This window comes from Cheilinus undulatus, linkage group 4, assembly GCF_018320785.1.
Source record: "Cheilinus undulatus linkage group 4, ASM1832078v1, whole genome shotgun sequence".
Taxonomy (NCBI): domain Eukaryota; kingdom Metazoa; phylum Chordata; class Actinopteri; order Labriformes; family Labridae; genus Cheilinus; species Cheilinus undulatus.
The window spans coordinates 30,515,934-30,537,992 of NC_054868.1; the positions used below are offsets into that span (position 1 = coordinate 30,515,934).

The 22,059-nt window shown below is 40.3% G+C and overlaps 1 protein-coding gene across 5 annotated transcripts in view; it reads left to right on the forward strand.

The window, feature by feature from the left end:
* The first annotated feature begins 1,064 nt into the window (after positions 1-1,064).
* Positions 1,065-22,059, forward strand: part of LOC121508200 (transcription activator BRG1) — a 28,107-nt gene continuing 7,112 nt past the window's right edge. For 2 of the 5 annotated variants that reach the window (XM_041784855.1, XM_041784856.1), the window contains exons 1-29: positions 1,065-1,151; positions 1,717-1,970; positions 2,760-2,892; positions 3,263-3,808; positions 3,885-3,983; positions 4,996-5,254; positions 5,464-5,590; positions 5,712-5,885; positions 5,970-6,143; positions 6,228-6,401; positions 6,877-6,924; positions 8,706-8,836; positions 10,021-10,078; positions 10,149-10,258; positions 10,360-10,507; positions 10,588-10,751; positions 10,845-10,911; positions 11,064-11,174; positions 12,799-13,041; positions 13,125-13,238; positions 13,466-13,573; positions 15,443-15,529; positions 15,768-15,814; positions 15,901-16,067; positions 16,171-16,334; positions 19,435-19,695; positions 19,780-19,857; positions 19,970-20,188; positions 20,303-20,565. In XM_041784855.1, coding sequence (XP_041640789.1) covers positions 1,755-1,970; positions 2,760-2,892; positions 3,263-3,808; positions 3,885-3,983; positions 4,996-5,254; positions 5,464-5,590; positions 5,712-5,885; positions 5,970-6,143; positions 6,228-6,401; positions 6,877-6,924; positions 8,706-8,836; positions 10,021-10,078; positions 10,149-10,258; positions 10,360-10,507; positions 10,588-10,751; positions 10,845-10,911; positions 11,064-11,174; positions 12,799-13,041; positions 13,125-13,238; positions 13,466-13,573; positions 15,443-15,529; positions 15,768-15,814; positions 15,901-16,067; positions 16,171-16,334; positions 19,435-19,695; positions 19,780-19,857; positions 19,970-20,188; positions 20,303-20,565 — 4,490 coding nt within the window. In that variant the 5' untranslated portion in view covers positions 1,065-1,151; positions 1,717-1,754. Of the gene's footprint in view, positions 1,152-1,716; positions 1,971-2,759; positions 2,893-3,262; positions 3,809-3,884; positions 3,984-4,995; positions 5,255-5,463; positions 5,591-5,711; positions 5,886-5,969; positions 6,144-6,227; positions 6,402-6,876; positions 6,925-8,705; positions 8,837-10,020; positions 10,079-10,148; positions 10,259-10,359; positions 10,508-10,587; positions 10,752-10,844; positions 10,912-11,063; positions 11,175-12,798; positions 13,042-13,124; positions 13,239-13,465; positions 13,574-15,442; positions 15,530-15,767; positions 15,815-15,900; positions 16,068-16,170; positions 16,335-19,434; positions 19,696-19,779; positions 19,858-19,969; positions 20,189-20,279; positions 20,566-22,059 lie in introns of those variants that run through there. The other 3 variants (XM_041784857.1, XM_041784858.1, XM_041784859.1) reach the window with 2 other exon arrangements.

Below are 22,059 nucleotides of genomic sequence, written 5' to 3' on the forward strand. Positions count from 1 at the left end.
CTTATGAAACTTACTAAAGTGAAATAAAACCAGGGACAAAATCTTAGTTTTAGTTTACAGCAGCATACTGACTGATATTTACATTAAGCATGGAGAGTTTAGAATGGCCTGATTTGATTGGTCAAGACTTCACACAATGGTTGAATTTAGTCTTGAGCTGTCACATGTCAAATTTGAACAAATAAAATGGGAAGTGAAGAGTAGCCTGTTTGTATTTTAAAAATTGTATGATGTTTACTTATTCTGACCTTTATGGGTCTTGCCCCTGACAAGAATCCCATTTTGCTGGAAAATAAATACATAAAATAAAATTAATACTAAAACTAAAAAACTCAATTTGAAAATTGTTTGAAAAATAAAAACTGAAATTAACAACAAAAAGTAAAAACTAAATTGAAACAAAATGATGGAAAAAGTTAAAACAATTATTACCTTAATTCTTAGATAGTTCGATTTAATAATAGTACATAATTTAAATAAATAAATAAAATACAGGTCTTTATAAAAGCGGTTGAAAGTGAAAGAAATCAACAACAGTTCAGTGGTAAGAAATAAAGAGACTTTATGATACAAAATAGCCTGCTTATGTTGCCAAGCCCCTAACTTTCTCCTGGCAGATTGGCAGTGATTGGCTGACCTACAAGCTAAATACAAAGCAGGCTACACGCGTACAATCTTTTTTTTTTTTTTTTTTTTTTACAATGAAATATTCCCACTAAAGTCGGAAGCTTAAAAGTCAGTTCTAGGGTTCTTTTTGTGATATCTTGAAATTTATACCATGCCCCTAATCACTTTGATGTAACACTTTAAATATACCTGTAAAAATAGGGCGGGGATGATCTAATGAGTTTGAATATGCGATATTTAAGCATATTGTCATTTAACTATAGGAGATGGAACGCCCTATTCAACTCGATGATCTCGTATTTAGATATTTCTTCAGGTTTATAATAAAACTGTCATATCACGGATCATTTTAAAACACTTCACAATCGTACGGATAATATTTTATGTACAGTGTGACTCGAGCCGCTCACGCATGCGCGCTGCCGGTCAGCCGTGACTAGACATTCGGTCATAGAAGCGGTGGAGGGGGCGCTCGAGCCACGTCGGTGAAACAAATCAACGCTTGAAGGCAGATTTCAAAGAGGGTGAGTAGACTAATTGCGACAACTGCTGCGTATTCTTTAATCTCCCTCAAATATAAATTCGGGAGGGGAGAAATCCACGCAGAACCGCCTGTTCTGTTGATGCGGGTAGGTCAGTCTCACAAGCACAGTCCGCCATTCCCCCTTTTTATGTTTTACGAGACACCCTTTCATGGTCTGACAGAGGAAATTCTCAGTAGCATGGGCTCGTGCAGAATTTGCTGTATTTCCCCTTGCTCTGTTCAAGTGCAGTGCTAGACCCTGCAGATATTACTGCATACACCTAACGATGATTTGGTGCAGCACGAGGAGTCCTCATCAGGGGGCGTTGGACAAAATTTATATCATGCAAGACTATGGGAACACATTAATTTATAAAATTTTAAAGTTGAGGACAGCTGTACAGTTTAAATTTAAAGATAATTTTCTCTTTAAAGCTGGTCTTCTAAATGAATCTATCAGCGTTTATGTTTGCATAATGAAGTTCCTGATGTCTGACTTTAGTTGACATTTCTTCCTCTGTCACATCCACCTACTTTCTCTCCATCATTTCTCCCCTCTCCATCAGGTCCCTGCTGCTCAGCCAGGAGCTGGAGATCCAGGGTGATGTCCACGCCAGATCCTCCCATGGGAGGCACCCCGCGTCCAGGTCCATCCCCTGGTCCGGGTCCGTCCCCTGGCGCCATGCTTGGCCCTAGCCCTGGGCCCTCTCCAGGCTCATCTCATAGTATGATGGGCCCCAGTCCTGGCCCTCCCTCCTCTGGACACCCACAGCCTGGACCCTCTGGGTATGGCCAGGACAGCATGCACCCTCTACACAAAGTAAGAACATGCAAATGCTCTACATCACACCAAGACACATCCATTCTGTTACTTTAAATCCTCTAGGAAGAAGAGATTGAGTATCAAAAGTCCTTTTTACATAAATTCCTTTTCAATGCATCTAGTGCTATTTGGCAGATTATTGAGTTTAAACATTATTTACATGTAAAGAGCATGAGCTGTGGACTTTGCTGTGCGGAAATATGTAAGTTAATTCAGCATTGAAACTTAAAAACAGGAGATCGACCTGTCAAATTTCCATTACAAATAAACTTCCACTGTTAACATTATTTTATTCTTTATCTAGCCTAAATTATTGACTAATGAGCAATATTCCAATACAGCTCTGCTTTTCCTTTGTAGTTTCCATTTTATATGTGTCATAACACATAAGCAAGCACATATGAATCATTTTTTACAGTTCATTGTTATTCATTCACAACTTATATGTATAAGCAAGTTGTTTTATGACATTTTACATATAGAGCAGATCTAGTCTTTTTCATACTTTCTGATATCTTGTAAAGGGATCCAACATTGATCTACCACTTTTTAATAGAGATAATTAAAAAAAACTTTTTACAGGCAGAAACCTTGAAGCAAAACTACACACATTCATAAACAGCCATTTGGCATGATCTCATGTTAATACTGCCACTGTGATTATTTTACATTTCCTGTGATAATAGTGCCCTTTAGGCCAAAATGTGATTTTTTTGTCCAAATCTGCAACTTCTTAAAAATTTTTCCACATAGACAGATTTAATCTCTGTTTGATTTCCCTCATAGCCCATGGAGAGCATGCACGAGAAGAGCATGAGTGAGGAGAGCCGCTTCAGTCAGATGAAGGGACTGACTATGAGACAGGGCGGGCACAGTGGCATGGGCCCCCCACCCAGTCCTCTAGACCAACACTCACAAGGTAACCATGCCTCAAGGATTTAAATAAAGCAATTTCATCCTTTCCAGGATTGTGTAAGACAACTTCTCCTAAGTGTGACACATCTGTTATGGTGTGATCATGAGGTCAGGCTGGTTTACGGGGCGTGTCTCTGCTGTCAGAACTTGTGAGGTCAACTAAGAGAAATTGTTTCTAAACTTTGTTAAGTGTTTCATCTGACATTGAAACACTCAACATTATTATAGCTTAATCTGTCCCAGACAAAGCAGTGCTAAAAGTCAGTTAGCAACATTGTTTTATACCCTTAGCATGTAGCTTTTACAAACTGATATACAGCTAGACAGTCAGATTAAGAGTCTGAGCACTATGTCTTTCCTGTATGCTTCGTCAGGTTACCACTCTCCTTTAGGTGGCTCTGATCATTCCAGCCCTGTCCCTTCCAATGGCCCTCCCTCTGGGCCTCTCATGCCCTCCTCCTCCTCTTCCTCCTCCTCTGGTGGTCCCGGCTCTGCCTCTGCCTCTGCACCTTTAGACGTCCCCAGTGGAGATCAACACCCTATGGGACCCAATAACCGCCCAGGCCCTCCAGGGAGCTCAGGCCCTGGCCCAAGTCCTGGACCCAGTCTTGGCTCCAGTGTTCCCAGCCTTGAATCTGGTGGTCCTACTGGTCCAGGAGGACCTGGTGGCCCTACTCCCTTTAACCAGAACCAGCTTCATCAACTTAGAGCTCAGATCATGGCTTATAAGATGCTGGCCCGGGGTCAGCCCCTGCCGGACCACCTCCAGATGGCTGTCCAGGGGAAGAGGCCGATGCCTGGGATGCAGCAGCAGCCAATGCCAAGCCTGGGTCCTGGAGCTGGAGGCGGGCCAGGTGGTGGACCAGGAGGACCCGGACCTGGTCCTGGGCCAATGGGCTCAGGCTACAGTCGAGCTCATGGTAAGCATTCATGGACAATTTCTTGATTAAGAGTTGTATCCTCCATCTGATTAACTTCTCTTACTTACTGGTTCAGGAATGATCGGTCCCAACATGCCCCCACCTGGCCCATCAGGAACTCCAGCTGGTATGCAGGGACCAAACCCAAATGGACCTCCCAAATCCTGGCCAGAAGGTAAGACTGTGAAACCTGTCATCCTTTGAGCAAGTGTTTCTAATGGTGCTTTCCCATCAAATGTTCTGGTTTGGTTCAGTACATTTTTATATGGTTTGGTACAGTAAACTCTGATCTTGCTTGCTGTTCCACAGCCAATTTCATTCTAGCTTTGTTCTTAGCAATGGGAATTCGGCCTCTTTTTAGGGATCTGGATTCTTTGGCTCAGCTCATTATTAAGAGCCCTCCAATTTGGTGACATTTTGGCTGTCTTGTATCTAGTTAAACATCAACAAAATGGCAGAGCTGTTCAGCTCAATACAAAAACATGGTGATTTTTGTGTTTGTCCAGTAGTACCAGTGCTGCATAGGAAATGAAGACTCCCTCAACTGGTCAACAAACTGCAGTTATTCTAGCTCCACTCGTAAGCGTTGAATAGGTATTTCTCTTATCCTGACAAAAGGGTACCAAGATTAAAATAGTATTAGTTAGTTATTTTCCCAACTTTTGACAGTGGATAACCAGATAATTGTCCACCAAAATGAACTAAGCCAGGCCACTTGGTAGAGACACAGTTTTAGATTCCCTGCTCTAAAGTAGGGGAGGAGAGGCAGAGTGACAGGTGAACATATAAATTCTAACCCATAAACTAGATAAGAACATAGCTCGTAGCTGTACTGAGGGGATTGCAGTGTAGCTAAAGAAATGCATTGTTTGGCCTCAGAGACTGGTACTAAAATGCACATCAGCTACTCATCTACTGTTGTTTAAATGTTGCATTGATGATTTCCAGAAAAAAATGAATTACAAATAGGAGTCTTTTTTTTATAGTATGGACATCAATCTTAAAAACACTAAAATAAAGACAATCATCAGGTGATTATTTCTGTTTCCACCCTGTTGTTTTGCATACTGCCCACTGTTATGTCCTCTTCAACACCCCTATGAAAGTCAAAATGTCAGTTTTGGAAAAGTCGATGTCTTTTGCCATCAGCAGCAGCAATATGATGCCTTTGTTTCCTGTCTCTCCAGGTCCCATGGTGAATGCAGCAGCCCCCTCCAACGCACCCCAAAAGCTGATCCCCCCTCAGCCTACAGGCCGACCTTCCCCTGCCCCTCCATCAGTTCCCCCCGCTGCCTCCCCAGTAATGCCTCCACAGACCCAGTCCCCTGGCCAGCCAGCGCAGCCTACTCCCATGATGCCTTACCACGCCAAGCAGAACCGTATAACCCCTATCCAGAAGCCCTGTGGCCTCGACCCTGTGGAGATTCTACAGGAGAGGGAGTACAGGTATGACTGCTTTATTATTGTCTTATATAAAAAATATTAGATTTTTCTTCATAAAAACCAAAAGTCTTTCGAAAAAAGGAACAAAAAGCACATGCAACTATTCAATTTAGTTTAACACAATATGACAGATTTTCATGTCTTTATAAAAAAATCTATTTGTGACTTATGTACATGCAGTATAGATTTATGCCCTGTCCTTGCTCGCTCAGGTTACAGGCACGTATCACTCATCGTATTGCTGAACTAGAGAACCTGCCGGGCTCTCTGGCAGGAGATTTACGTACCAAAGCTACAATAGAGCTTAAAGCCCTGCGCCTACTTAACTTCCAGAGACAGGTTTGAGATGATTAAACTTCTCATTTCAACCTTCATCTTTAATTATCTTGTTTTGCATGTTTTTTAAGTAGTCATGTAAATAATTGATTCCTGTACTTGTCTCTGGCATGACCATCGCTAGCTGCGGCAAGAGGTTGTGGTGTGTATGCGTCGTGACACAGCTCTAGAGACCGCCCTTGATGCCAAGGCCTACAAGCGGAGCAAGCGTCAATCTCTGCGTGAAGCCCGCATCACAGAGAAACTGGAGAAGCAACAGAAGATTGAGCAAGAGAGAAAACGCAGGCAGAAACATCAGGTAGAAGACTCATTTACCTGTGAATAAATGTGTCTTGTGCTTTCTCTTCTCAGTCCTTCATCCAAACCTGCTCTTTTATTTAAGGAGTACCTCAACAGCATCCTACAGCACGCCAAAGACTTCAAAGAGTATCACCGCTCTATCACCGGCAAAATGCAGAAACTGACCAAAGCCGTGGCCACCTACCATGCCAACACTGAGCGTGAGCAGAAGAAAGAGAATGAACGTATTGAGAAGGAGAGGATGAGGAGGCTTATGGTAACAAGAAAACATAATCACACAAACATGCATGTAACACACAGGCTTTCTTAAAACACACGGTGTATGTTTGTGTCCTCCCAGGCTGAGGATGAGGAGGGCTACAGAAAACTGATTGACCAGAAGAAGGATAAGCGTCTGGCGTACCTGCTGCAGCAAACTGATGAGTATGTTGCCAACCTCACCGAGCTGGTCAGAGCTCACAAAGCTGCACAGGCCCTCAAAGAGAAAAAGAAGAAGAAGAAGAAAAAGAAGAAGGTATGGAAAAATAGAAAATGGAATAACAGTTATCACCCCCATTATCTTAAAGCTTCTTATCAGTGACTTGTGACCAAATCAAAATGTTATCTTAAGATGTTACAAGAAAAGCAGGTCTAGAATATCCACTTTCTTATGTTAAGGTGCACCAGGGAGGCATGTATGTTGTTTGGCCTTCAAAATGTGTGTCACAGAAGTGTGATAGGGGAGAAATGTGCTTTTCACTCTGTGCAACAAGACATGGTCTTAGACAGAGTGCTGTATGTGTAAGAGTGTACATGACTGTGTGTGTATGTGGCCCTCCCGTCTGTGCCAGCCTCTCCTGTCCTTCACACACTGCAACACCAATATGCAGTTTAAAAAGGCATAATGAAAGAAGAGTTTAGTTATGACACTATTGCAGTCTTTTTCAGGTAATAAATGACTTTTCAATGTGCTCTGTACTCGGATCAGTCATTTTGTTGTTGTCTTGCAGTTGGAGAATGCAGAGGGTCAGACGCCTGCTATGGGTCCAGACGGAGAGGTAAGCAGATAGCAGATACAGCAATGGGAAGAGATACTAAAATATGTCATCTTGATAAAAACACTATATAGATAAATATAATTATACCAGTTAAGCGAGATAGTTAAAACTGTTCCTATGTTTTATAGTACAACATACATTTGAGCTGAAAGTATGCTGAGTTCTATGTTTTGATGTTTTCCATGTTTATATGGAAACCTTCTGTTATAACTGGGTGTCTGCAGGGTCTTGAAAAATAGTAAAAGTTGATAAATAAATTTAACAAAACGTAAGGCTTTTAAGAAGTATTAAAACATCTTAATGCAAGACCATAGGGTCTTACATTTTTCTATTTTCAGTTTTGTTTAGTTTTTTTTTTTGTCAAAATAGGTTATAGGCTAGTTTTTCTGCACTTGTTTTAACATTTAATAAAGCACAAGTGAGATGTTGAAGAACTCCACCAGATCTGTTGTCTGTCTGCACGTTTATTTATGATCTGGCCTGCTGAGCTATCAGTTCATCCTTAAAGCTCTGCTGTATCCCTCACTTGCAAGTAAATTATGTCTATATCTAGTGATGTCTGCTTGAAAGATTGCTAAATGCAAGTTTTCTGAGAAGTGGTTAAGGGAGAAGGCATTGGAGCTGAAGCTGAAGCTTTTTAACATTTTACAGGATTTTGTAAATAAAAGCAGCTTTGCATTGAAGCTTTTGCCTAGTTTGATACTATCACACTTTCTGTAAATGTTAGCACTGCTAGCATCTTAAAAAAAGCTTTGTTTTTGTATGAGTATAGAGGGTATGCATGTGAAATCAGTGGATACCCAGTATAACAAATACTGTTTGCATTTATCTGACTGTGTTTACAATCTGCTTAAAAAGTGCACATAACTGTCATCAGTGTAACTGGTTAGAAATTGAAGATGCAATGGGGTCTTATGTTGAGAGGGCCTTTCAAAAGGTTAAGTATTAGATTCAATGTCAGATTTTCTGTATGTGCCCCTTATTACAGGGGTGTCCAAACTATGGCCCAAGGCCAAAATGCGGCCTACAGCCCACTTTTGATTGGCCTGCAGCAAATTTTGAAAATAAAATGAAATTAGAACATGGAGCTTTTGCTTGACTGTATTGTACTTCTTCGTTACAGTACAAGGCAGTGCTACTGTGCTAATTCTGTAAACATACATTTTGACAAGAGGAATTTATTGATATTTTTATTAATTTGTGACTACACTCAGACAACACTGTAAATGGTCAACATATTGGCAACCAAAGTAATAATGTTATCTTGATTTTTAATTCCCTAAGTAATTGGCCCACTGAATAGCAGCAGCAATAGTGTTCCAGGTGCATAGCCAGGGCCAACCAGGTCCCTCTGAAATCTGACTGGCCTCCCCATAATCCTTAAATTGATTGGTTGTTTGCCTTGTCAGTCACAAAGAATAATCTACATTAGACTGGTTTATAACTTTAATATCCTAAAGGGGCAGTATATGAAAGTGGCCTCACCATTCTTCTGTATTTTAATATATGGACATCAGTGGAAAAAGTTTGGACACCCCTATTATGATGCTGCAACATGAGGTAGGCTGTGTCTCAACAGAGCAGTGCTTCAGGCACAGATGTGCTACACAAATGAATACCATAATACTTAAACAGCATACATGGTGCAAAAGCATGAACTTATATTGGCCTGAAACTTTATTTTGAGTTAAGACAACTTAAATACCTTAAACTTTTGCTCATTTTAGTTTGCTCAATGAAATTTGCCTGCTCCAGACAATAACTTCTTTCCTTACCTGCAGCCTCTGGACGAGACAAGTCAGATGAGCGACTTGCCAGTGAAGGTGATTCATGTTGACAGTGGGAACATCCTGACAGGAGTAGATGCTCCTAAAGCTGGACAGCTTGAGACCTGGTTGGAGATGAACCCAGGGTGAGAATGACTTGTGTAGGCCAACATGTGAGTTCAGATTTTGGCCACCAAAAGAACTGTGCTTGTTGTTCTGTCCTTGGTAAACAAGAATTATGATAACAAGTGAAGTTCATGGCCCATGGAGGAGAAATTAATCCACAATGTTAAAGGTTTTTTTTTTTTGTTGTTGTTTTTTTTACCAGCTCTTAAGGCCCAGTTGTTTGCTTAACTTGTTTGCTTAAATTCACTTGCTTTATGATAAACCTTTAATTTTTCATGTGCATTCTGTTACTTTTTTATATAGCAAAGATGCTTATTGTGGCCAATGCTTATATTGTTTTTTGAAATAACAATTTAACAACATTTTTTTAATTCATTTTTTTCATTACTTATTTTGCCCTCACGCTTTCAGCATGCCAACATTATCCCTCATCTTTCACCACAAAAAGATCAGTGCTTGTGCAACAGGCCATATTGCACAACAGTAAAACTTAGATGTGCTAAATGTCAGCTTAAAATTGATGCAATACAACAGATAAACATCTGCTACTGGCATTGGTGCATGGCCACACTTTTGTTGATGGTGGTGTTTTGTCAGAAGGACTGATATTGACCAAGCCTGATGTTAAACTGATACATCTGTTCTTAGCAAATTAAAGTATTAAATGTTACATTGTTTGTGTTAGCTAACATGCCAATAGTATTTTAGCATGGTCCATGCAGACTGCAGTGTGTGCTAATTGTTGTGTTTCTAAACATAGGCTGTACCCAAGCATTCAATATTAAGCAATAAGGAAAAATACACTGGTAGCTAACATAAACATGAAGTAGACACATGTTAAATAAATAATACGCTGCTGAATTACCATTAGAATACAGTTTAAACATACTGAGCAAACAATTTAAAGCAAACAGGCTGAAACGCTTAACAATGCTCAAATGGTAGCAAACTTTACCTCAAGTACAACTTAGCTTCAGTGTCTCTGATATACTTCCGATGATAAAAAGGAAAATTTGAACCTTTAGTGGGCTTCAATGAGCTGAATTTAGTGCACCTATTAGAAGTGTGTGTGGCTTAAACACCTAACTCAATGATTAATGAGGTGTCCACTGACTTTGAGCAATATGATGAATATTGAATGAGGAACACAAATGGTCAGATATAGGGGCTGTTTATGAATTAAATTTGTATTTATTTTGCGCAGTTATGAAGTGGCTCCCCGCTCAGACAGTGAAGACAGTGAAGAGGAGGAAGAGGAAGAGGTGGGTTATTATACGTAATGAAAGCTATATTCATATTTACTCATCCAATCATTAACCAGCTTTATGGCAGGAGGAAGAGGAAGAGCCTCAGCCATCGACCACTCCTCTGGAGGACAAGAAGAAGATAACAGACCCTGACAGCGAAGACGTGTCAGAGGTGGATGTCAGACACATTATTGAGTGAGTACAGGGGTGGAGTTTCACAGTCTGTATGTTATTACAGGGTCCTCTAAATTACTTAGTGCTTTAATGGGATAAAACCCTATTATTTTCCCCTTTAGAAATGCTAAACAGGATGTGGATGATGAGTACAGTGGTGCAGCGTTTGCTAGAGGCCTCCAGTCTTACTATTCTGTGGCTCATGCTGTCACAGAGAAGGTGGAGAAACAGTCCAGTTTATTAATAAATGGACAACTCAAACAGTATCAGGTACACAAGTACAATCCAGTAATTTAAGCGCACAAAAAATGAAGGTGAGGTCTTTTTCACATTGCTATGTTTTCTGTCAGATTAAAGGTCTCGAGTGGCTGGTTTCTCTCTACAATAATAACCTAAATGGGATTCTGGCTGATGAGATGGGTCTGGGAAAAACTATCCAGACGATCGCCCTCATCACGTACCTCATGGAGCATAAACGACTCAATGGACCCTACCTCATTATCGTACCCCTCTCGTAAGCTTATTGCCATAAATCTAAGCATTTTCCTTTTTTAAATTAAACATGGCTTGATTGTTCAATGACAGCCACACTATCCCTAATTGACAGAACTCTTTCTAACTGGGTTTATGAGTTCGACAAGTGGGCACCCACAGTCGTGAAAGTGTCCTACAAAGTGAGTGTCTGCAGCCTGTCTCCTTCTAACATTGAGTGTATTGTGTGGATTTTAATTTTTTTGTGGTTTCTTGAAATTGTTGAGGAAGATGGCTATAATATTTAAGCTATTGTAACTTCTTTTTTTTTTTTTATCTGTTTAATGCCATTCAGGGGTCTCCTGCTGCCAGAAGAGCCTTCGTCCCTCAACTGCGCAGTGGAAAGTTTAATGTTTTACTCACCACTTATGAGTACATTATCAAGGATAAACAAGTCCTGGCCAAGGTAAGACTGGTTTATCAACACTAGCAGGAGGACATGAACAAACATGCCAGTTGTGAAGTGGAGTCAGTTGTGTTTCAGTACGGATATATATTTGTTGCTTTGACTGTTTGTAAATTTGTAAATTGTTTCTTTGCTTAAGCTTTCACTGTATACTTGATGTCATCTCACCAGTCATCTGTGCTAATTACACTACTCTGCACTCATTTACAGTGCCTATAAAAATGATTCACCCCTTTGGAGGTTTTACTCTTGTATTGATTTTATGAATTAATCATGGTCAATTTAATTTGGATTTTTTTGGCAAATAAATGACCCATAAAACTCTTTAATGTAAAAGTGAAAACAGATTTCTAGAAGGTTATGCCACTACAAAGTCATTCATCCCACTGTCCTTAAACCGTTTCTGTGTATTTTTTCGCTGTAAGTTTCAGGTCATTGTCTTGCTGGAACATAAATCTTCTCCCAAGCCGTAGTTCTCAGACTGAATAGACTGTCCTCCAGGATTTTCCTATAAATTTGCTGGATTCATATTACCAGGGGCTGGTTGCCAAAAAGCATCCCCACAGCATGATACTGCCACCACAGTGCTTCATAGTGGGGATGGTGTGTTTATTTTGTTATGCAGTGTTTGGTGTCTGATGACCATAAACTGCCGTTTTGGCCTCATCAGACCAAAGAACTTTCTTCCATTTGACCATGGAGTATCCCACATGCCTTTTGGCAAACTCTAGTCAAGATATAATATGAGTTTTCTTCAACAGTGGCTCTCTCTTTGCCACTTGACCATTACGCTTTGACTGGGTGAAGAACCCAGGCAACAGTAGTTGTATGCAGAGTTTCTCTCATCTCAGCTGCTGAAGCTTGTAACTCTTCCAGAGCAGTCGTATGTGGCCTCTCTCACTAGTCTCCTTCTTGTCACTCAGTTTGTGAGGACAATCTGACCTAGGCAGAGTTACACATGTTCTATGGTCCTGCCATTTCTTGATGATGGAACTCCAGGGAATGTTCAGTGCCTTGAAATTTTTTGTATCCATCCTGACTTATACTTTTCATTAACCGTTTCTCCAAGTTCCTTGGAGTGTTCTTTTGTCTTCATGGTGTAATGGTACCAAGAATACTGATTAAACAATGACTGGACCTTCCAGACACAAGTGTCTTTATTCTACAATCACTTGAGACACTTTTATTGCAGTCAGGTGATCCCCATTTCACTAATGGTGAGACTTCTAGCACCAATTGGCTGGACCTCTGTTGAATTAGGTCAGTCAGTTTAAAGGGGGTGAATATTTATCTCATCACTTATTATGTATTAAAAACATTTGTCTGATTGACATTACTTTGTAAAAGCCTGTTTTCACTTTGACATTAAAGAGATGTTTTTGGATTCTTTGGTAAAAGCACCCCAAATTGTATCAACCACGATTGACGTAAAAAATCAGTATAAGGGTGAAACATTCAAGGGCATGAATACTTTTTATGGGCACTATATTCATGCATGCTTTCTGGTGGGTGCTCATTGGAGGGTATTGTAGTTCAAATAAACATTTACTCAAGTGGTAGCTCAAGACTCTGGCTTAGGACTGAAACAAAAAGGTGATAAGATACTAATTTCTCTTCTGGCCAGATCCGATGGAAGTACATGATCGTGGACGAGGGCCACCGTATGAAGAACCATCACTGTAAGCTGACCCAGGTCCTCAACACCCACTACCTGGCCCCACGTCGAGTTCTGTTGACTGGGACCCCTCTGCAAAATAAATTACCTGAGCTGTGGGCGCTTCTAAACTTCCTCCTGCCCACCATCTTCAAGAGCTGCAGTACTTTCGAGCAGTGGTTCAATGCCCCGTTTGCCATGACCGGAGAGAAGGTAGAGAGGAGAGCACCATTTTTAGTGTAAGATAGAAAACAGCAAGTAGAGGTGAAGTGTGTTGCTCCTTTGTATCACTACAGGTTGACTTAAATGAAGAAGAAACCATTTTGATCATTCGTCGTCTCCATAAAGTGCTTCGGCCCTTCTTGTTGCGCAGGCTGAAGAAGGAAGTGGAGGCGCAACTTCCAGAGAAGGCATGAGCCACTTCTGTCAGCACACATATGTTTACTCAAATGTCAAACACATATAAGTCCAGATAATCTCCAGATTAATGACAAACAGCAGATACTGCAGCAAAAGTAATATTTGATATGCCAATCTGTCTCTTCCTTTAATCAGCTGATCTCATGTCGTGTTCTTGCTTCTTTTTTGTCCTCCTGTCTGTCTTTCTTTCATTTGTTCCGTCTCTTCTCTTCATCAGGTGGAGTATGTGATCAAGTGTGACATGTCTTCCCTTCAGAGAGTGCTGTACAGACACATGCAGGCCAAGGGGGTGTTGCTCACTGATGGTTCAGAGAAAGACAAGAAGGTTAGAAACTGCAGGAATCACTCCAAAACTGCATCAAATGAAGTTACCCTGTCCTTATTCCCGTTGAATGTGTAGACCATTTGCCTGACATCACATTGACGGTGTTCACATAGACTTTGAGTTTTTGTTGGGTTTTTTGAATATCCCAGTTTTAGTTTGTGCATGTAAATGTTTTCAGAAACTAGACTGTGCCAGTACCCCGGCTTTGAGGAACCCGGTTTTGCTACCAGGAGAACTCTGAATGAAAGTTGTATCCTGTATCATGAATACACAGTATTCTGTTTTCTGACAGCTGTAAACTACCTGCGCAGGCATGACTTTGGTTAAACTATTCATTTAACTCCAGTTACTATGAAATATGTTGAATGTGTGGAAGAGGGACTGCTGATCTTCTCTGTACAGAGAGGTTATTTCTGGGACAGCTATTTGGTGAATTAAGCCACTTACAGGATTGCTTAGCATGGAGTCTCCACTAAATTGTCTTACTGACTAATGATATAATTGCTTCATAGTTGTTTTAATCTAAAACATAAAGTTATATGAAGCCTAACATTTCAGCAATGTGATATTGGCATTTATCAATGATAAGCCCAAAATGATACACAGTGATCTCATTTTTCCTAGATATCAAAATGACCACAGTTTGAGTTGTAAAAATAAACATCACAGATGCCTGCGCAGGTAAGATGCAATGATCAGAAACTGGGATACTAGTATTTCTCATGTATACAGGCATTGGAATAACCAGGTTTCTCTGTGTGCAAGTAAACACAGTATCCCGCATGTGATTCAAAACCCAGGATATGACCAATAACCGGAATACTGAAGTCCATGTAAACAAACTTAATGTCTGTCTCACCATGGATGGCAAAAGGAACATGTTACTAACTGGATACCATTGCTAAGGGCAAAGAATGCTTGGATAGCTTGTGATGTTAGCATTAGATACCTACTTATCATTTTGTGAAGCATGAAAGAGAATTCTAAATTGCAGCATTATAGCAACAGATGCCCAAATTAAAGCTAGTATATGCAGTTTACTGGTGACTTCAAACTAAATGAGATGTTGAAAACAGAATGCTACTCTTTGTATAGTTTTCAGTATATGTCTAATCACTATAGTCTGACATTTAAATGTAAGCTAAACAAATAGGTATTGGCAAGGACAGCTACATAGGCTTAACCACATCTTTATGCTTTAAGATCACAGAGAAACATTTCCTTTACTTTTGTCTTTGCCAGGTTCTCTTTTTGTGAGCACACTCATGGTGACTCACCTTATTTTACTGAGTCACTGCTATGTGTGCTAGATATGCTTATTCTATTTTGGTTCTGTACCTTTTATGTCCCCCAAATACACCTGCAACAAGATTATTTGGCCTATATCAACACTGATACTTCTGCCATCCACTGCAGTGAGTAATGTCATAGTTGTCTGCTAAAGGTCAATAAGAAATAATTTGGTAACTTACATTTCAGAAATAATTTAATTCCTTGCAGTAATCATTATCAAACCCGATATTTTTATCCCTGATGATTTTTGTTGTTTGTTAATATTTCAGGTAATCGGTATAACATAGGAGTACAGCATGATCTGTATCAGGGTGCTAGTGTCACAAAGATTCAGCTGCTTATTTCATTTCTAACTGTTTACATATTGTGTATATATATATACACACTTTAGTATAACAGAACAGCTGTCATAGATTTCATAACTGTCATCATCAATGGATGAAATTGGCAGAAGTTTCCCTTAGAAATTCAAGAGTAAATGTTTAAATATACAGTGTAAAGACTTTATGCTTTGTTAAATGTTGTATAAAAAAAAAATTATTGTCCAAGGCTTTATGCTTTTTTCATATTTTCCAGGGTAAAGGAGGCACAAAGACTCTGATGAACACTATCATGCAGTTGAGAAAGATCTGTAACCACCCGTACATGTTCCAGCAAATAGAGGTACTGTCTTGCAATGTGTTTCTGAAACTTCTTTATTCTTCAGTTCTTTTCTCAGAAAACAGTGTCTTTGTCATGGTTAGTAATTGTTTTAAGTATTACAGGATACAAGAAGTGGGATTACCTTGAAGTAGAAAACAGCAGGTTGACTAAAACAAATAAAAACAGACTATTATGGATTTAAGTTAAGCGACACATTGAAATGTTTGAACTAGAGAGAACATTTTGTTTGATTTTGCAGGAATCTTTCTCTGAACATTTAGGATTCTCTGGTGGGATCGTCCAAGGGTAAGTGCTTATTTCATCTTATGTCTCAGGAATATACAAAAGGACACATTTTAAGCTTTTAATCCTTCTTTCTGGCTGCCCATCAGTCCTGACCTGTATCGGGCATCAGGGAAGTTTGAAGTGTTGGATCGAATCCTCCCAAAGCTGAGAGCCACAAACCACAAAGTGCTGCTCTTCTGTCAGATGACATCACTCATGACCATCATGGAGGACTACTTTGCATATCGCAACTTCAAGTATCTGCGTCTGGATGGTCAGACAGATTCAAGTGTTATTCATTTAACCTCTATTTATTACTGCTTTTTTTCCTGAAATTAGTTTTTCCCTCATTTTTTTCTGCCTGCCTCACATCTTAGGCACTACAAAGGCTGAGGACAGAGGAATGTTATTGAAGACATTTAATGATCCAGAGTCAGAGTACTTTATCTTCCTCCTGAGCACGAGAGCTGGAGGCCTCGGACTCAACCTGCAGTCTGCTGACACTGTGGTTATTTTTGACTCTGACTGGAACCCTCATCAGGTGTGATGCACGTTTATTTTCATGTACAAAAGATGCTGCAAGTGTCTGAACAAAACCAACCACACAAACGACAATAAACAACAAGCAGAGACCTCATTTTTCTGTTACAGAGTAAATAAAAACCTATGGGTCTCTCCATTAAAGACGTGCAACAGTTAACAGGACTCAGCCAAAAACATTTACTATCTAGTGAAAGCAAATTTGTTTTGCCTGTTTATATTGAAATCCTCAGAAAGGTAGTCATTTTGATTGTGCCAATTATTTGTTCTTGAATCAGTTGTCAGATAACCTGACACGCCAGATGGATTTGTTGCCAGTGTTGGGTAGCGTTACTTTTGAAACTAACTCGTTACATTACTGCATTACATACTGAGAAAAGTAACTTGTTACGTTACTGCGTTACCTACTTCTAAAACTAACACGTTAGAGTACTTTTCGTTACTAAATATTAAAACCCTTAAGCCATTCATTCCAATCGGCGGTTGTAAAAACAACAGATAACGACAGCACATCTGCATTTGACTGTGCAGACTCTAATGCCAATGTACAGCGTAATTTACAGCCCATAACCTGTATCTCTGCAGCCTGAGAACACCCCTAACAGACAGGAAAACCTTTACAGCCCTTTAACCCTTTAACTCCTGAGCCTCTAGACACGTTCTTATTTTAACTATAAATGGCACAGAAGATGTCTTGTAAGTGCTTTTGCCCATTATTCTAGAGTGCTTTAATATCTGGAAGTTGTGTACAATGTACTGCATGTTTAAAAAGTGCTTTTTTTTAACTGTTCAAATTAAAACTGAGTTTCTGGGCTCTTTTCTTATTTTAATCATAAAAGGCCCAGAAAACATCCTGTGAGTACGTGCTTTTGCCCATTTTTCCACAATACTTAGAACTTTTAATATATGGCAGTTATTTACATATTACTGCATATTAAGTGTTTTAACAGTTTAAAATGAAGAAACACAAAAAACAGGGGAACATTATGCTAGAATCTTAGTGGGAAAAGGGGACATTACAGAAATAACTGCATGCTGGCTGTAAAGCACAGTTTTTTAGTTTTCAGAAACTGTTAGAATTTTTCCAATAACACAAACGGTCATGCAATTATGGTCATGTAAATTTTGCTTAAACAGCGCGTCGTCAACGACACGCTAGGAGTAAAAGGGTAAACATGCTCACAAGCTGAGCAGAGGCAGACACAATCACTCGAATGCTGTGCGTAATAACAGCGCATTATTGGAACGGCTGCACACTTGATTCAATGAAAGCAAATGGAGCTTTTTAAACTTACGTTTCACCATGATGCTGTTCTTGTCCCTTTTATCCAAAAATCCATCATAATGGGGATACTGTAATTTCACTGTCATGCTGTCTTTTCTGTCATCTTGCTAGCTCAACAAGCTAACAATGCACGCGTAATGGCACAGAATGTTTACCTCCAGTTGGCAACTAACTACAGGAAGAAAGAAGGACAAACAGAGCAGATGCTTCAAGGAGCTTCCTTTTTTTCTTTCTCTCTTTTTGAAGCCACAGAGGAGAGAGGAAATGTGGGAATTTTCTTTCAGTAACGGATTACATTTATGAAAATGTAACTGATAACGGGATTACTTGAATTGTAAAGCACGTGACGTTACTCATTACAACAAAAAAGTAATCTAATCCTAACGGATTACTTCATAACGCGTTACCCCCAACACTGTTTGCTTTACACATCCATCTGGAAAATGTTCAATACACAGCATTTGGGAAAGGGCAGAGCCTTTGAAAAAAAAACTCGGAGGGTGATTGGGTGAACATTCCATCTGTCACATCTTTACAGGCCAATCAGAGCAACGAAACACCTGACGTAGCCACTAACAAGCTGCGCCTGCGCCCCTACCGACTAGGCTAAACTCTATAAAGAACAACTTAACGCAAACCATGGCAACTGTAGACATGTCAGTACGCAACTTTTGTCGATTTTTTAAAAGAAAACAACTTAATGCTGTTCTTTGTTCTTCTTTTAACAAAGAAATGTCATCAGTTCTACTAAAACTTATGCTTTAGCAGCATCCGCGCTAATGTCTTCCACCATAATTGCACCAGCCTCTTCTTGCTGCTTGCATACATCACGACTCTGCCGCGCCTGAAAGTACTGCCCCCTGATTGATCCTGTCACTTTCTAACCGGGCCCAAATGGTTCAGATGAGAGAGAGTTATTTGACAGTGTTGATTCACCAGTGTAACTCTGCAATTTCAAATCTGTTTGTGGTATTTGGGTGAAGTTTCCCATCATACCCTTGGGCTGAGTTGTCATGTCTGGATGTTATCAGTCATACAGTGATTCCTGCTGGGGGTCTTTTGCTGATGTTTCTGGTGGTTTGTTGTTTTTGATCAGAGACATGCTTGCACCGTGAGCGAAGCTATCCACTGAGTTACAGTTCATGACTGCGACTTTAGGTGTTTCCTTAAGAGCACATAGTGTGTATTCTTCATCAGTAAACATCACCTTGCTATGTGGTTGACTTTGCTTTTTCTTACCAGAGGAAACCCACCTTATCACAGATTTCCAAGAGTTACCGCAACTCTAATGCAAAATATTTCAGCTTTCAAAAGTGTTGTTAAACTGTAGTTTGAACCAGTAAAGGCACTTTTAACATGTTAAAATTACCTCTGTATGAATTTAATTAACACTGTCAATTTTGCTGTGTATTTTACTTTACTATAAAGGTGTGGCTTTACCTGAACAACCTGGTTGAAGATCTATTCTCCTCTGGTAATTGCCAGTGAATAAATATCACATTTTACTGTAAAACTCCTCAGTAGCTGCGAACTACTTAAACTGAATTTTACATTAAATACTCATTTTCTTTTACGTGAATGGATTGATAGACCAGTACTTTTACTTAAGTACATTGCAACCAGAGTACTTGAAGAAAAAAGTCCTTTAAAGTACTTTTTCCACCTCTGATTGTCAGACAGGACAACAATGCAATGTACAAACAACCTATTGAACTTGTCCCCGGGAGAGACAATTTTCTCACACCACTTGTTCCATGGAGCAATATTAGTAGTGTTTGAATCCTATTCTCCTTCTTCCACCTGATCTCCACTCCAGGACCTGCAGGCTCAGGATCGAGCCCACCGTATTGGTCAGCAAAATGAGGTACGTGTGCTGCGTCTGTGCACCGTCAACAGTGTTGAGGAGAAGATCCTGGCGGCGGCTAAGTACAAACTGAACGTAGACCAGAAGGTCATCCAGGCTGGCATGTTTGACCAAAAGTCCTCAAGCCACGAGCGCAGGGCCTTCCTGCAGGCCATCCTGGAGCACGAGGAGCAAGACGAGGTCTGGGGTCAGGATCTGTGTCTACGAATTAATGTGTGTGCGTGCACCCACGACACACAATTTTAGAAAGAGTGCTTTCTTATGCTCTGCTTGCCAATGTGTGCTTGCTGTATTCAGGAGGAGGACGAGGTGCCAGATGACGAAACGGTTAACCAGATGATTGCCAGGAGTGAGGAGGAGTTTGACCAGTTTATGGTCAGTGTTGCTGTGGTTTAATATCATTAATTTTGTCACTTACATCTCAAACTGAAACATAATCCTTTTCATTTTTATCTGGCTCCTTTTTCCTTTTTTTGTTCTTCCTCAGCGTATGGACCTAGACCGACGGCGTGAAGAGGCCCGGAATCCACGGCGAAAACCTCGACTGATGGAGGAGGACGAGCTGCCTACCTGGATCATGAAGGATGACGCTGAGGTGGAACGACTGACCTGTGAGGAAGAGGAGGAGAAAATGTTCGGGCGAGGATCTCGACAGCGTAAAGAGGTGGACTACAGTGACTCTCTTACAGAGAAGCAGTGGCTCAAAGTGAGTTCAATTTAACAGTTTGAAATAAAAACTGAGACACAAAATAAAAGTTTCTGGAATAGAATTTGTGACTGAAACACCCTTATTTTAGTCCCACAATCTGTCTCTCTGCAGGCAATAGAGGAAGGCACACTGGAGGAGGTAGAGGAAGAGGTGCGTCACAAAAAAACGACCCGCAAGAGGAAGAGGGACCGAGACCTTGATCTCCCTGGACCCTCCTCTTCCTTAGGGGGACGAGGACGAGGCGACAAAGATGAAGATGGCAAGAGGCAAAGGAAGAGGGGACGACCTCCTGCTGAGAAACTTTCTCCCAACCCTCCTGCACTCACAAAGAAAATGAGGAAGATAGTGGACGCTGTCATCAAGTATAAAGACAGGTAGGAGACATGAGGTCAAGCTGTATAAAAAAATTAATCTTTCTTTGGCCCCATTTTGACACTTGATGACGAATCAGTTTTCAGTGTTTCACTTCCTTATCAGATGTTTCTGAGGCACCTCTGTGATCAGTTGTGATTACTGAAATTTGATTGAAAAATCAAGTCATCCTTTTCCAAAAACTAATCCACATACTTGTTCTGACCTGACAAAACCCCCAGAAGTTGACAAAATATCACCCAAGTAAACGTTTCTTACAAGAAGTGAACTCAAGTGACATAAATCTATAGAACAACTGTATCAGAATAATCTTTTAAAGTCTTATCAAAATATATTGTTCTAAACTCAGGCTATTGTTATCTCATTATAATATTTGTTCATTTTAAACTGTTTTTTGTATTTAAAAAAAATTGCCAACATGCAGGAGCTGCCACTAATCCACAAATAGCCGCTGACTTGACTGTGACCCTGACATTATTGGAGAGGTTAGCTTCCTTAGCTAGTTTAGCAAGATTAAAGAGAGCTCCTTTTATAATTTTTCCCCAAGAAACCTCAGCTTGATGCCCTGCTGGACACAAGACAATTTACAGTAAAAATGGACCACAGGAAATCATCAAGACATTCAAGGCCAAACCATGCCGTCTTGCCCTCTAACCTGCTAACTGCACAGGTTGGTCTATTATGCTACAACTACTTTTTGGGCAAGCTTCAGCACACTGTAGTGTGTGTCAATTAAATGAAAATATGTACAGTAAAATAAGTGACTGCATAAATATTCATCTCCTTCAAGTCAATCACACCACTGAGTCTGTGTGGTCACAATCAGGCTTGCACATCTGGACACTGCAATTTTACTCCATTCTTCTTTGCAAAACTGCTCAAGCTCTGTCAGGTTGCACAAGGATCAGGCATGAACAGCCCTTTTCAAGGCAACAACAAATTCTCTATCGGACTGAGGTCTGGGCTTTGACTTTGCCACTCCAGCACATTGGCCTTGATGTTTTTAAACCATTTCTGTGTAGCTTTCACTATGCTTCAGGTCATTGTCTTGCTGGAAATATAAATCTTCTCCCATGCTATAGTTCTCTTGCAGACTGAATAAGATTACGCACCAGGATTTTTCTGTATTTTGCAGCACTGATTTTACCCTCCACCTTAACAATCCTTCCAGGGCTGGCTGCTGAGAAGCATCTCCACAGCATGATGCTGTCACCACCGTGTTTCACAGTAGGGATGGTGTGTTTGTGGTGATGTGCAGTGTTTGGTGCCTTTTGGAGAGCTCTAGTCAAGATTTAATGTGAGTTTTCTTCAACAGTGGCTTTCTCTTTGCCAGTTTCCATAAAGCTTTGACTGGTGAAGGACCCGGGCAACAGTAGTTGTACACAGAGTCAATCCCATCTCAGCTGCTGAAGCTTGTAACTCCTCCAGAGTAGTCATAGGTGTCTTGGTGGCCTCTCTCACTAATCACTCATGGCCACAGTTACCCGGTTTTTGAG